This window comes from Vigna unguiculata, chromosome 4 (genome assembly GCF_004118075.2).
Source record: "Vigna unguiculata cultivar IT97K-499-35 chromosome 4, ASM411807v1, whole genome shotgun sequence".
In the NCBI taxonomy this organism is placed as follows: domain Eukaryota; kingdom Viridiplantae; phylum Streptophyta; class Magnoliopsida; order Fabales; family Fabaceae; genus Vigna; species Vigna unguiculata.
Window position 1 is genome coordinate 40,292,722 of NC_040282.1, and position 17,012 is coordinate 40,309,733.

General features: G+C 28.9%; 1 protein-coding gene across 1 annotated transcript; it reads right to left on the bottom strand.

Annotated features, from left to right (window-relative positions):
- Positions 1–1,097: 1,097 nt before the first annotated feature.
- Positions 1,098–3,641, bottom strand: LOC114181209 (cytochrome P450 82A4-like). Its single transcript, XM_028067595.1, has 2 exons — positions 2,561–3,641; positions 1,098–1,928 (listed from the first exon to the last, which is right to left on the bottom strand). Exons 1-2 carry the CDS (start codon positions 3,548–3,550, stop codon positions 1,299–1,301), a joined length of 1,620 nt encoding a protein of 539 aa, XP_027923396.1. The 5' UTR covers positions 3,551–3,641; the 3' UTR covers positions 1,098–1,298.
- Positions 3,642–17,012: the final 13,371 nt, after the last annotated feature.

A 17,012-nucleotide genomic window follows, 5' to 3' on the forward strand; every position in this document is an offset into this window, starting at 1 on the left:
AAAAATGTTAACGTAATTGGGTTAAAAAGACTATATTCATTCATTTTTTGAAGTTTAGGGACCAAAATGTATCGAAGTTTCGGACAAAGTCGAATTCCAATTTTGGGTCTAAGTTCAAGGACTAAAAACATACTTAACCATTTATTTTTCATATGGGTTATAGTCATCGAGAGACTATGGTTCTATATATATGAAATTGGTCTTACACATTGATACCATTTACCCCCAAAACCTTAAGGCAATGGTGTTATGGACCTTTACTCCGATCATTGCAACCTTTTTATTTAAGCTTTTATTTCCGAATCCTTTTTTATAGAGTTCTTTAACCTTATGCTTGGATAAGGGATTTTAATAATTTCAAGAAATTGAAATACGTAGTATTTGAATTTCTTACAATTAAATTATTCATTTCTTAAATAGTTTGTTTTGATGAAATAATTAAAATATATTAGATTTCAACTTTCTTTTTTTGGATAAAGTAATTGAATTTCTATTTTAAGGCAAATATAACTAAGTCCTTAACCCCAAGTTGAGTTAGCTCGACCTTGAGTACCGAACGACTCGTCTAGACATTCGATCGACTCCAAAATATTTGACTTGGACCAACTAGGCCTGAACTTTAGTTGGGGTTGACTCCTCTCGACCTTTAACTATGGTCAATTAATTTCAACTTTCACTCTAAGTCGATTGGGCTCGACCTTCAACGGGTCGACCTTCGCCCAGGCCAACTCGGGTCGACCTTCGCCTTGAACCGACTCTGCTCGAATTTCGGCTTGATTAATTTGTCTCGACATTCGGCTTGACTAACTCAACTGAACCTTCTATTTGTATGATATAAGTTTTGATTTTATAATATTTGGACCTCTCATAATTGTTCATTGTGTTAAGTAATTGCTTTGTTAATGTTTCTCCAATAATGAAACTTTATGATTAAAACTTTTATTTCCATTTCTTCTTTTTCTACATAGTTCTCTCAGAGAATATTTTTTTATATACATTAAAATTATAACCGATTCTTTACTCATTATTATTTTTTGTCCATTTGTTCTTTCATTTGCAAAAATTAATTTTTATACTTTCATTTGCAAAAACAAGAGTTTATGAGAGAAAGAATTGAAATTACATAAATAAACCACAAATATTACAAAGACTTTGAACACAAATACAAAAATAGTATGAATACATCCTTTTGAAACAACTTATTAGAGAAACTATAACGATAGCAAGTACTTTGAACAAACTAGAAGGAAAATTACTTTGAACAAAAATCCAATGTGATCACGTAGCTAGCACAAGGATTAATGGCTTTCATAACAACTAAAAGATAGACGTGGTTTAATAAGAATCTTAAGTGGAGTAGCCTTGGTGTTGGTTAATCCAAAGGATTCTGTCATATCAATAGGATCAGATGATGAACTTAGAATTTCAAAAGAATGCAAAAAAGTAGCAAGAGTAAAATGCACCATTTGAAGGCCAAAGGATACTCCTGGACACATTCTTCTACCACTTCCAAATGGTAATAGCTCAAAATGTTGACCTTTAATGTCAACATCTTTGTGAGTTGTTAGAAACCTTTCTGGTTTGAACTCCAATGGATCTTTCCAAACATTATGGTCTGTGTGAATCTTCCAAAGATTTGTGATTAGACGAGTTCCCTTTTTAATGTTATAACCACTTAAAGTACAATTTTCTGTGAACTCACGAGGTCCTGAAAGAGGACCAGGAGGATACAATCTCAAAGTTTCTTTGACTATAGCTTGGAGATACGTTAACTTACTTATATCCGACTCACTCACCAATTTCTCTTTTCCAATTTGAATGTCTAGTTCAATTTTAGCTTTTTCCAATACAGAAGGATTTCTCAAAATCAAAGATATTATCCACGTAAGAACAGTATTACTCGTGTCACTTCCTCCTGAAATCAACGACTGCAAATCAAATAAGTCATCCCAAAGAAATATATCAGTGAAATTAAGGAACTTAAGATTAGATTATGTTTGTAAAACTTATTAGTTAAAATAACTTAGTTAATTTTAATTTACAAGAAGTTTACTTGATTTTATTTATTTTCAAATCTCATTATTCTTCTCAAAAACCAAATCAAAGTAGAAAAGTAGACATTAAATTCTAAGTGGTCCATTGATTTTCATTCTTTCAACACCACAAATGTCCCTTTCCACAACACCAAAATTTCCACTCCGAACCCACAATACCCTTGCTCCCACCCTCACTCTCCCAAAAAGAGAAAGAAATAAACACAGCATCAACTCAACCCCACATCTCCATATCAAAGATGAACACAATAACTACAACACAAATATCTCCATATTATTAACGAAAGTGTCACAGATTATATTTTAACACCGATTTTTCATACTACTTACGGCATACCCGGCGAATTTAAAATATATATTTTTATTCCTAAAGTAAGTTATTTAGTAAATATATAAAATCTCTAATTGGAGAACTATGTTATATTTATGTTATATTTGTATGCATAATTTTGTTGAGGTTTCACATTTTGAAAGGACTGTAATGTGTAAATTAAACATATACATACCAGCACAGTGGATTTGATCATGGTATCTGCATCAAACCCATCAACAGTTCTTCCATCAAACAAGGAAATCATCACGTCCATGAAATCTTGAACTTCACCCAAACCCTTCTTTTCTCTATGTTCCTCTAACCACTCACCCAAAACAATATCCAAATCTTTCGAAGTTTCTTTCATTGCTTTCTCATGGCCTCCAAAATCAAACCATCTCAACCAAGGAATGGCATCTCCCACTGTGAACACACCCAACAGACGCATGAATTCCTCCACAGCTTTCACGCATCGCTGTGCCTTCTCATCGTCCAAGTTTTCACCGCCAAAATATCTCTTCCCAACGACCATTCGAAGGACCATGTTGAAAGCCAAGTGAGAAAACCATTGCTTCAGCTCCACCAAGGCATACCCAGACTCACCCTTTTGGCTACACCAAACATTATACAACTCTTTGATCGAGTTCTGAACTTCTGAGACACGAACATGCTGCAGTTGTTCCACTCGACGAGAGGAAAGGATCTCTAAAGTTGTAATCTTTCGTAGCTCGCGCCAATAGGGACCGTAGGGCGCAAACCCAAAGAGGGCATGGTTGTAGCCCATGAGTTCAACGGCGACAAGCTTGGGGCGAGAGGAAACCACCATGTCGTTTGTGGTGAAACATTCCTTTGCTATTTCCCAGTTGTTGATTACCAAAGTGTTTTTGGAACCGAGTTTGATGGTGAAGATGGGTCCATATTTTTCAGCCAAAGCACCCAACATTCTATGGGGTGTCTTTGAACCACTCAACAGTGGAAGGTGACCGAGTAATGGCCATGCTCCTGCAACTGTGGGAGCCTCTTTACCTTGAAAAAATTTGAAGGGATTATACAGAAATAAGCAGAAGAGGATTAGAGAAAGAAGTCCAATGGTAGTGGAATTCAGGTAATTTAGAACAAAATCCATTAGAGCTTTTGTTGAGGTTGTGTGTTGGTGAGTGAGAATCTTCCCTAAATAGACCATTCATTGGTACAGAGATAAGGAAAAGACGAAGTTGATGACTAAGTGAAGTGGTGCATTATTTGGCGGAAAAAGTTAATGGATGTGATGAACTCACATAAAGACGTCAGAGAAGTTTATAAGAAACAAAAGTGAAATCGGTGATTTTTCAAAACACGTGTATGGGGAGGAAGAACTTGTCATGGGCTATTTATGATGGTAGTGAGAAAAATATTTATGAGGATATAATTATACTAGACGTATCTTTTTAATATTTTTTAATTGAAGTTTTATTAATTCTTTTACCAAAGACTAGTTTGTGACCCGTGTTTTACGTACGGGTCGTTGTGTTTTATTTTATTTTTTAATTTTGATTATAATAATTAATATAATAATTATTGTTATTATATTTATATAAATAATTTGTTTATTTAATACTATTTGAATTAGAAATTGACAATATGAAAATAAAGTTAAATATTTAATTTTAAATAAATAGTAAGATGTATAATAATTAAATGTTATTATATGGAAATATTTTGTAAGGTTGAAATAAATGGTTAAATGAAATTGTTATTATATGTTGAGAATAATATTTAAAATAATGACTTTAGTTAGGAATTTAATTTCAATAATAAATATAGATGTTAAAAAGACCCGTTGGTTCTTGTTTTTTATTAAGAACATTATTGAGACCCGTGTTCGTTGGTTCTTGTTTTTTATTTTTTTAAATTTTATTAAGATAATTATTATTATATTTAAAAAAATAATTTATTTATATAATTATATTTAAATGTTATAATCATGTGTAATTATACACAAATATAATATTTAAATGCAGAGTTTGGTAATGTGAATAAAAAATAAAAAATTAATCAATTTTATTATAATGGGTTAAATATGTTTTTGGTCCGTCAAGTTTGAGCGAAATTTGGGTTTAGTCACTCATCAAAACTTTTGACCAATTTAGTCCTTCATCTTCCAAAATGCGTGAATTTAGTCCTTTTAACCAAATTTTGTTAAGTTTATCTGACATTTCAAGCGCATTTCATGATAGTATTTAAATTATTTATACTGTTTGACACATTTTTGCTTCAATGTTAACTTAAATACTATCATGAAATGCGCTCGAAACGTCAGATAAACTTAACAAAATTTGGTTAAAAAGACTAAATTCACATATTTTGAAAGATGAGGGACTAAATTGGTCAAAAGTTTTGATAAGGGACTAATTTCAAATTTCGCTGAAACTTGAGGGACCAAAAACATATTTAACCCTATTATAATATATATCAAAATATTTAATCATAAATATATTTGTGAAATATATTTAATCGTAAGTATATTTAAGAATATAATTTATATAATAAATATAAATTGTAAAATTACGATATATATATATATATATATATATATATATATATATATATATATATATATATATATATATATAAATTCAAAATTTTGGAGACCACGTCACTCGGCCCTTAAAAGTTCCGCTCGCGTTGGCCCTATACTAAAATAAATGAAGTTTTTATAAAAAAATAATAATTATTAGAGTCTAATTACTAAAAAATCATAGGTTGATGCTGAATTTACTTAAGACAATATTTCAAATCACTCAATCTTATCTCTCACCTTTAAAAGAAGTTGAAGTAAATATTGTTTTATTAAAATATTATGTTCTATTTACTTCAAGTAATTAAGAATATATAATATACTCATTAATTAATAATTAATTTCTGTCAAAGCAAAACCTTTTATTCCAATTAAGTCTTTTTATATTCAAAATCCAAATTCGATAGCTTATATTAAGAACGCGAATCTAATATCAACTTGTTAATAAAGTAAAGAGCTTATATGCAAATATCAAGGATTTATATCTCAATTCATTGATGCTTATTATTGAAACGTTTTTTCTTCAAGATTTTATAATTAAACTAGAGATCAAATAATTTTTGGTAACTAATATTAGATATCAATTTAGAGTATAATTTACAAATTAGTTATACATTTTTATTTATATCAGAGCTTATTTTAGATACTAAATATTTTCTTATAAAAAAAATAGATGAACTCCTTCGCAATTTCATATAAAGGTTTAAAAACATCTAATAATACCATTTATGTCAACAATCAATCAGATTATTTTAAAAATTTATGATTTACTTTTTCATTTTTATTTTTGCAATCCTTTTTTATAACTTGTTCATTTTTCTTAATTTTTTTCATCTATTATAATTTTTTCTTTTTTACTTTGTCCAACTTTTTTTCATATTCTACATTTATCTGATTTTTTATATTATATTCGTACATTAAGGATATATTTAAGTTTGAAAATGATATTTTCGGTTATGGGACTTTCGGCTCTGTTTTCGTTTCTTTTCATTCAAGTTTTTATTTTCTATTTTTTTCATTTAATTTTTTAATTAATATTTCCTAGAAATATCTCTATAACCAATATTTGCTAGAAACAAAAGTGATACACGTTGAATTTTCAAGACCTAATTTTATATAAAATAAATAAATAAAAATGTGATGTTTTGTATCGAGTTTATACTATTTTGCACTTCGCTACCTGCGTACAGAATAAAAGGTTGAAAGGCATCCCTTTCTCTATTTACTATTTCTAAATTTATGTCTCTTGAGAAGTTGGATTTAAGAGGATGATTGTGATATGTTTGAACTAATTGATTTTAGGTTTGTTTTACTTATTGTTTGTATATGGATTTTGGGACCATTTATGAGTATGAGACTTTTATTGCACGTTGGATGCAAGAAAAAAGAAGAAAAAATGTCTTGGTTCACACGTACGAATGAATAGTTATAGGAGGGTCATCATGGATCGGATCTAATTCTATTTTAGATTTAAATAATTAAATTAATTTTGGATCCCAATCAAATTTTTGTGACAAAATTAGTGTAGATATTTTTAAAACTCATCTAAATATTTGGATAATGATGTAAATCCAGTTTTTATGAAAGAAATTTAAATTAAACTTTATAACACTTGTCGGGATCGATATGATCGAATAATGTAGAATTTCGATCGAGGTCGATTCGGCCAAATTTTAACTGGGTTGACTCAACCAAATTTGACCGAATTTCAGCTGAGACAATTTGGTCGAATTTTGACCATGGCCAACGTGATCTAATTTTGGTTGGGGTCGACATAGCCGAGTTCGACCGAATTTTGGTTTGGGCCGTCTCGGCCAAATTCGGACAAATTTCGGTTGAGGTCAACTTGGTCAAACATAACCAAATTTCGGTTAGGACTGACACGGCCAAATACGACGAAATTTCGACCAGAACCGATCAATCAAATATGAAAAATTTGAGCTAGGGTCAATTCGCCCAAATTTTGCCCGGGATCGACTCAATTGGATTCGGCTGAATTTCGACTGTGGCCGACTAAGCCTAAAACGACCAAAATTCGCTTGGAGCCGACTCGTCCGAATACGACAAATTTGGTCTAGGATTAGCTCGGCCAAATTTAAGTTAGGGCCGACTCGACTGAATTTACCCGGGTCCGACTCGGTCGAAGACGACCAAATTTCAGCCACGACTTACTCGGCTGAATTTAGCTGAATACAACCATTTTTTTTAGGTTGACTCTGCAAAATACAACCAAATTTGGGTCAGGACTGACTCGGTCAAATTGCAGTCGGGGCTAACTCAAATAAATTTGGTCAGGGACGACTCGGCCAAGTACGACCAATTTTGGGTCGGGGTCGAATACGTCCATATTTGAGTCGAGGCTAATTCAGTGGAGTCTCAACCAGGCTTGACTGGACTGTATTCGGTCAAATTTTGGTCGGGCCAACTCAGCCGATTATGACAAAATTTTAGTCAAGGCCAAATTCGGCCAAATTTTGTTCGCGATTGACTCGAGTGAATTTAATCAAATTTCGATCGGGGTCAACTCGACTAAATTCGACCAAATGTTAGTCAGGGCTGACTTAGTCAAATTTTAACTAAGACAGACACTACCAAATTCTAGTCACGATCGACCTGTTTTGGCCTTTGACTTGGATCGGTCCGTTGCATCCTTCAGATTGAGCTTTTTGGAGTGGATGTTTTGAATTTTCCATATTTAAAAATTTGGATCGAAAGAATGAATAATCAATTAAAAAAATATATAAAACATAAATCAAATTGAAATCTAGATGGAATAAAATGAATATATATACCTTTATTGAAATTTTAATTAGTTTTTTAGTTCTTACCAGATTCATGTTGGTGGACTGAGAGAGTAAGGATTAAAGGTTTGGCCTGTGGTTTGGATTGGGGGTGGGGTTGTTGTCAGAGATGGTGACATAGGTGGTGATGAAGGAACAGCGATGCAGGACGATTGGGCTCACTTGCATAATGGGGTTTGGTGATAGGTTCAAAATTCCTCTTTCTTTCATATGAGAATGAAGGTTTGGTGAGGGTAGAGAAAATGAAAGGGGTAACAACATTTTGGGTGGAGAAAAAGTCAATATGGAAAGAGAATGCTTAATTAAGAATTATTTTCTGAAACACAAAATTCGAAAGATACTTTTTAAAATATATAGAGTTGTCAAAATGGGTTGAAATCCGTGAGTCAATCCGGCTCACCACGGGTTTGAATCGGGTTGGGTTGAAATTTTTTTACAAATTTCAATACGGGTTGATTTTTGACCTGGCTCATCCGGGTTGAACTCGTGGTGAGCCGGGTTGGCAGATAAAAGGGTCACACAAGTGTTTTTATTTATTTTTATTAAGTTGGGCTTTACATTTGGGTCATGTTAGGTTATTTTTTTATCCAACACATAAATAATTTGTATTTTTTTTTATTTTGGTTTGTATTTGAATTGTATTAAAGTTTATTTAGATTTTAATTAGAATTACAATTTAGTTTTGACTGAAAAAAATAAAAAAATAAAATCTTTTTTAATTAAGTGAACCCGTGAGGCAACCTGTTTAATCCGCCAACTCGTGGTGGGTCGGGCCGAGTTCGAATTTTTTTGGCTCGCTAAAAGGTGAGTTGGGTTGGGTTGGCTCACTAAATCATCAACCCGTGGTGGGTCGAGCCGGGTTGGGCCGAATTATCCGTTTTGACAGCTCTAAATATATATTTCACATTATATAATTTAAAATATAGTTTTAAATATGGAAACACCTTTTGGATACACAATCCTAAATAAATTTATATATATATATATATATATATATATATATATATATATATATATATATATATATATATATATATTGGATTATGTAATTTAGAATGTATTTTTAGATTTGAGATCATCTTGTGAATTGCACAATCTAGAATATTTTATTAAATATATTTTAGATTGTGTAATATTGGATATATTTTTAAATTTGAAAATACATTCCAAAATATAATCCAAAATTCAATTTATAAAATATATTCTATATTGTACGATTAAAAATATATTTTTAAATTTAAAAATATATTTTTAAAATGTATTAGTGATTGTACATTCTAAAGATATTTCCAAATTTATAAATATGTTACGAATTACATAATCTATAATGTATTCAAAAAAAAACATGGAAACAACTCATCACCACTATCGGAACCACCACCAATCACCAACTATCAACAACCACAACAAATACACCATTAGCGCAATATTGGTATTCTGATAAGTATGGTGGTGTAAGAAGAAAACAGGAGGGTGCAAGAAGCAATTGCCTCGGCAGGGTTGAAGGACGTTTTTTTCAGCTTGTGCCAAAAATTTTCTTTTTCTTTTCTGTACGCTTTTTTTATGTTGGTTGAGACAACCAACAGTTCATTTTAATATATTTTTTTCTGATAAAAAAATAAATGTAATACGTATGTGTTTTACACCCTAATTAAAATATTATGTATCCTAATTTCTTAAGGGATACAAAATATATCATTACAGCAGTACTCTATATTATGACGATAACTAATCTGCACAAGTTGTCTCTTCATAAATTTTCAAATCTCCAATTAAGGTATCATATGCCATTCTTCGTTTCTTATCGAATTCTTTAGAATAATCTTCTTTTAATATCATAACTAATTTTGTAAAATATCACCATGAAAATGTCTATCATCAATTTTTTTTTTCTAGTAAAGAAAACTAGTCCTATTTTTTATTTTCTCAATCAATTTTCACCATTCTAATAATTAATCCGATCATTAGTTCATCTATAACAATTAGTTTATATATATATATATATATATATATATATATATATATATATATATATATATATATATATAACCTAAACTTATGATTGACCAATAACTTATGAGAAAGAAAAAGGTTGAAATTACAAATATAACAAATCATTTGAAATAATACAATGATACTAGGTATCATTTTGGAATAATTTAAGAGAGAAACTACAAAGATAGCACATATATCCTACTGAATAAAAAGAAAATGTTTGGAGCAAAAATCCGTCATGATCATATAGTTAACACAACGATAAGTTATTTTCATAACAACTAAAAGATAATCATGGTTTAATAAGAATATCAAGGAGAATAGCTCTAGTGACGATTAATTCAGAGGTTTCAGTCATATCAATAGAATTAAGTAATGAACATTGAATCTCAAAAGAGTGCAAAAGAATAGTAAGATTGAAATGCACCATTTAAAGGGCAAAGGTCACTTATAGCTCAAAATGATGACCTCTAATGTCAATGTCCTTATGAATTGTTAGAAACCTTTCTGGTTTGAACTCCAATGAATCTTCCCAAACATTGTTGTATGTGTGAATCTTCCAAAGATTTGTGATTAGACGAGTTTCTTTTTTTATGTTATAGTCACTTAAAGTATAATTCTTTGTGAACTCACGAGTTCCCAAAAGAGGAGCAAAATGATACAATCTTAAAGTTTCTTTGACCATAGCTTGAAGGTACGCTAACTTACTTATATTATACTCATTCACAAATTTCTCTTTTCCAAATTGAATATCTAGTTCACTTTTAACTTTTTCCAATACACAAGAATTTATCAAAATCAAAGATATTGTCACTATAAGAACATTATTTCTTGTGTCAGTTCCTCTAAAAATCATTGCCTACAAATCAAATAAGTCATCCAAAGAAATAAGTCAGTGAAACTTAGGAAATCAAGGTTATGTTTGGAAAATTTATTACTAAAAATTAATTAGTTAATTTTAATTTACAAAAAAGTTTTTTAATTTTATTTATTTTCTAGGGAATACTTGCCTCAGTCGTGTAAAAGGTTAAAATTTCTAAACTGATGATGTAGAATTTACAAGTGTTTTTCTACATTTTTAGGTCAGAAAGAAATATTATAGATCTACTTGTCAAAAGGTTGATGCATCAACAATTACTTGAGTCGTCGAGGGGAATGAAACTATAGCCCATAAATTAGTTGCAATAATAGACACCCATTTCCACATGAATGGCGATCCCATTAAAATGGAGTTCAATGGTAACAATGAAGTTGTTATTGACTAAAGTATACCAACTAATTTGATTAAATTTTATATCTTATTCTTATGGCGAGGTGTATTATAAATTGTGGCAATAATAAAGTTGAGGTATGTGCATTATTATGCTTATCTTATAACATACCTCTTAATAAATCCAATGACAATTATTGTAAGGGTGTGAGTCACAAACCACCCTTTGAGGATTTACTTAGTGAGTGTGATGGTGGGATCACCAGTGTTAGACATGGACAAGTCTCTAAGTGACACTCATGAAACAAGATATATGCACTAGACCGTAACATTCACCCACTGATTAGAACCTATAATGAACACCGATATTGTATGTGTTATTTACTAAAACCCGGTCATAGGGGACGTAGGTCAAGACAATTAAGTTTTTGCATTTTCTCGGGTGAAAGTTTATAAACACTAGGTGTAAAACTCAAACCCGAAAGGTTCCTTACGTTGAACTACAATATTTTGTTTTAAAAGATAATATATTTTGTTTTATTTTATTTTTTAAATTATGTGGGGGATTGTTAGAAATATTTTTATATAATTTGAAAAATAAATAATTAAAATAAACATCCTACTATTATCATGTTTTTATAAACGTTTAATTTGATGGGTTAATGTTATTTATGGTTAACGATTATATTTTTTTATTACAATTGACTCTTGTGTCTTCTTTTTCTACCTATAAATACCACCTAGGTGCATGTAGAGATGGCAAATAAACCCGTCCCCGTGGGTATTGCCCGAACCCGTCCCCGTTTTGACGGGGAATCCCCGCATTGACTGGGTATGGGTATGGGTATGGGGAATACCCGACTTTTTCAGTTGGGTATGGGGATGGGTATGGGGATGTACATATACCCGCCATAATACCCGTCCCCGCCATATCTTCATTCTCATTTAAATTATTAAAATATTCACAATTAATCAAGTAACCCATATATATATATATATATATATATATATATATATATATATATATATATATATATATATATATATATATATATATATATATATATATATATATATATATATTCTATTTTTTATTTCTTTTAATTATTTCAATTGTCATTAAACTCATTCTCATCTCCAATATATTTTTTATCTTATCATAACCTTTATGTAATTATGTTAAAATAATGTATGTTAATAAAAAAAATTATGCCTTACATTTGAATATTTATATTATTTTTTAATATTTTTATTTATTATAAATTTTCCTTTCACATGAGAATGTTTATACTCTCAATTTAAGGTAATATAAAAAAAATTCTTTACTTATTATTATTATTATTATTAATTTTTGTTTAATTTGAAGAACTCTTTTGTTTCATTAAAGTAATTTTCGTTATTTTTCAACCATTAAGTATATATGTTGATATTTGAAAAGTTTTCTTAGTTCTCTGAGATATTTTTCGTCTTATCATACCTTAGTTATACATTTGATTTCCTTTGTGTGATTTTTTTCGATAGTCTCTCAAATTATTTCTAAAACACACATTTGTTAGTTTTTTAATATTTTTATTTATTGTTTTTATTTTCATCATGTAGAATAATATATCATAATGTAATTGTTTCACTTTAAATTCTGTTTGAAGTGGTTAGAATTATATATATATATATATATATATATATATATATATATATATAATGATATTTAGGAATAGTATATGATAATTCACTACAAGAAAAAATGAAATGGTGACTGATTTAGTCAGTAACCCATATCAGTCACTATTTTTCGTCATTGGTGGTAGTAGTTGATTTATTGTCTAAATTAGTGACTGATTCAATGATCGAATCGGTACTTGATTTAGTGACCAATTTAATTACTAATTTATTTGTAATTTAATGATAAATTTTTTGGTCACTAATGATATTTCTATTTATTTTTAACCACTTCAAACATAATTTAATAATTAGTTCTCTAAGGTTTTTTTCATTTTATCATACCTTAATTATACATTTGATTTCCTTTGTGCGATTTCTTTCGATAGTCTCTCAAATTATTTCTAAAACACACATTTGTTAGTTTTTTAATATTTTTATTTATTGTTTATTTTCATCATGTAGAATAAAATATTTCGATATATTCTATCTAATTATTTGTTATTTTATAACTCACTATTAATCATACTGTAATTTTTTTTACTTTAATTGTATAAATAACTTTTATTTACTACAATATAAAAATTTAATGTAATTTCTATGAATATTTTTTTGTCACTATGCAACATATATTGAAGTTCAAAAGATACAAAATCTATGTCAAAATTTTATTATTATGTTTATTATTTGTTTTTTGTGTTATTTTGATCAAGTGATGTATTATAACTTTTTATTAGTGTATAAAAAAGAGATTCATTATAATTTAAAAAATTGAAGTAAACAAATATTTAAAATATATTTTAATTTGAATATTTGTTCTTTGTGTCATTTTGATCAAGTGATATATTATAACTTTTATTAGTGTATAAAAAAGAGATTCATTAGAATTTAAAAAATTGAAGTAAACAAACATTTAAAATATATTTTAATTTGAATATTTGTTTTCCTTTTATACTTTTTTGAAATATTTTTTAATTTTATCAACTAAGTTCATTAATGTTGTAGTTTGCAAATTTAATAAATGTTTTGGTTCACATGAAATTTTATTTGGTATTCTAATATAAAATATAAACAATTATAATTTATTTTAATGTATTTGGCATCGAAGAAAATCCTCCTAATATTAAATATTTCATAATATTATGTTTTCTTTACCGTAATTTTTTTTTTCTTTTATAAAAATTAATATTGAAGTAGTTAGAACATGGGTACGGGTATGGGTACGAGATTATACCCGTTACCCGGTGGGGATGGGGATGGGAAAAAAGTTTGATACCCGTTGGGTTTGGGTATGGGGATGGGGATGAATTTTTTATGCGGGGATGGGTATGGGATAGTGAAACCCGTCCCCGCCCCGCCCCGTTGCCATCCCTAGGTGCATGGGGAAAAAGACACAACAAACACTAGAGTTCTCTGAAAAGTGTTATTCTTCTCTCCTCTATACAATCTCTTAAAACAATGGTGTTCATAAGGTTCAGAGATCCTTCGTTGCACTCAATCGATCTGACGGATTATTGTATCTTGGGAGAGAAGAGCGTACGATTTTGTTGTGCCCTATGCAAGGCCTTTTCTCTCTAAGGATAGTCTATGCATGCCTCAACCCAAGATATTTATACTCCTTTCCTGGTTTATTTTTTATTATCATTTGAGTTTGATTTATATTCATTGATTTATATATATGATTTAATGTTATTATTACTCTAATAATTATTATTTCATATTTTTATTATTAATAATATTATTTGATTAATCACTTTCTAACATAAAATATATTACATGGAAATTTTAATAATGTTCAAATATTAAGTCAAAATGATATTTTAATAGTTAATATTCCAGCTCCCATATAGATACTGTTACTATCAACGATATACATACGAAGTTCACAAGGTTATCATATGCACCAAAATAAAGATTATTTAGTTTATTGTTAATAAGTACACACCATATTCATGTAAGTGACACACCACAAGAATTACTAACTTTCGATGACAAACATAACTTTATGTTCCAAAAAAAACTTTAGAAATCTTTGAAAATAAATAAGTACACACCATTTTCATATTTTTGAAAATAAATATGAAGAATTCTTTTGACCTAAAATAAATAGAGAACACTGAAATCAAAATAGTAATGTCTCTTAACCATCGGAGTTAGCATTTTATATAGCCAAATCATTATCAGATCATTATCTTTTAAGATAATATCCTTTAAGATATTAACAACTTGGGGAAATAATAATAACCTTAAGAAATAAAACTCCCAATAATAACAAAATGTTACAAAATCGTTATATCTTGGCCCAAGCCCATACCAATCCTTGTAGTGGTCGGTTTAATATCTTTCTTGGCGTTGGTCGGTTCTTCAATGATATCAAATTCCTTTCTCAGTCCTTCATGCTTTCTTTGAAAGACCTGCCATATCGTGCAGAGAGTGACCATACTCAATCTTCTTCGTAAGGATGTGGATCCTGAAAAACAAATAATCCTATAGTGGATTATTTATTGGTATCTGTTCAATGGAAACTAATTATTTATTAAATATTTTAACATTGATGAAATATGAGTCTAACTTACACATAAAAGATTGACACAATTTTTAATTTAAAATTTTAAGACGATAAATTTATATAATACTCAACTTTCTATTTTTATAAGAGTTAAAGGTTTGCCCAAACCTTAATGTCCTTAGGATACAAACATAGTCAAGGAGCCATGATGTACCAAAAGAATGATACTGTATCTGTTGCGTCCGAGGTTTCATTTAGTTGCATCCAAGACATAGTGTTTTCTTTTATTGGAATTCTCACGTCTCTGTTTTAGTTCTTCTTCTTTCCCTTTAAGCCTACGCCAATCCCCATTTCATAGATTTTTTTTTGTGTCTGAAAGAATCATGTTTGGATGAAAAAAGAAAATAAAGAGAAAATAGGAAAACGAAAACAAAAAATTTAGTTTGTTTAGAGGAACAGAAAGAAAGGAAGAAAACAGATAATTTGTATGTGATTGTTTGAATAAATTGAAAAGACAACAAAAATATAATTGTTTTTTCGATTAATGAGTGACAGTGGTGAAGTGAGTTTTTTTGTATTTCAAGATTGGTTTGAATTAAAAATTTTAAATCAAGATTGGTTGACTTTTTTTTTAAAAAACAGATAAAGTTGTCAGAGAACGATAACAACATTAAAAATGAAGTCCTCATAATATAAATTATTATTATTTTTTTTACAAAATGAAATTATTATGATACAGATTGATTTCATTGTATAAAAAAATGAAGTTGGTAGGACTCATAACGACTTCACTTCAATATTTTTTTTAAATATTTTTTAAGCGTTTTTGTTATATCTACTTTTGTTATTAACACCACCGGCTTGACGACTTAACATTCAATAATTTTAGGGTTTTCTTTATATGAATGAAAAATAAGATTTAAGATAAACATTTAAGAATTTTAGGATTTTCTTTATATAATTAAAAGATAGAGATAGAATAAGAAATTTAAGAATCTTGCTCTAGATATCAAAATAATATGATCTTATTAAGGAAAGATTACAATCGTTTCTGATTTTGAATTTCTTTGAAAATTAAATAAGAAAATAAGTTAAATATCATAGAGTTAGACCGAAATGGTTTGTGTCACAATTTAGCAAATTTATAATAAATAAAGGAAAATTCACCCCGAAGAGATCACTCTTTGATAAGAAATAATAATAGAGATAAATTATTTTATAGTCTTATTTTTTTAAAATAGGCACATCAATGAAGAATAAAATAATATATTCATTTCTAGTAATAAAAGAAAAGATATCCGTGAAGATGAAAACAATACATATCTACTTTCTTCTTCACATATTTTCAAACAAGCTTGATACTAAGGATGTAATGGTTGAATTAGAGAACTCTTTCTTAAGATTCAAAAAATCACAAGTGAGAAGTTTCATATTAATCCTTTGAAACTTATTTCATATTCTAGAAAAACAATCTCAAATATAAGAATATCCAATGAGTGAAAGAGATGAAATTAGAAATCTTATTTAAAACGAGTGTCATATCAAATACAACTTCAAAATTATTATTTTTCTAAGAAGAAATATACAAAGAAATACACATACTAAATTATATATACTTTTGTTATATTAGTGGATAATGATTAAATACATGAATTTTAAATATAATATTTTGGTCATTTCAAAATTTTTGATCAAAATCTGTCACCGATCATGACCTTCATGTATTTATGTCCTTTAAATAATGACTCATTCTCAAGTTCTTCTTGTATGAAGTCGTGGGATAGTCTTATATCACCTACCTTTTGAGAATTGTTACTTGGATTAAATAAAATGGATTGATGATGATGATGATGATGATGGAGTGCAAGGGGCATATTACATGCAAAATCATATAGAAGGAGGATCATGTCAAATATT

What these genes read in the sequence shown, in the direction of transcription:
- LOC114181209 (XM_028067595.1), bottom strand. Translation starts at nt 3,550, where the DNA reads ATGGTCTATTTAGGGAAGATTCTCACTCACCAACACACAACCTCAACA. An exon ending in TGATCAAATCCACTGTGCTG is followed by an intron (nt 1,929 to 2,560) that starts GTATGTATATGT and finishes TTTGATTTGCAG; the next exon opens with TCGTTGATTTCAGGAGGAAG.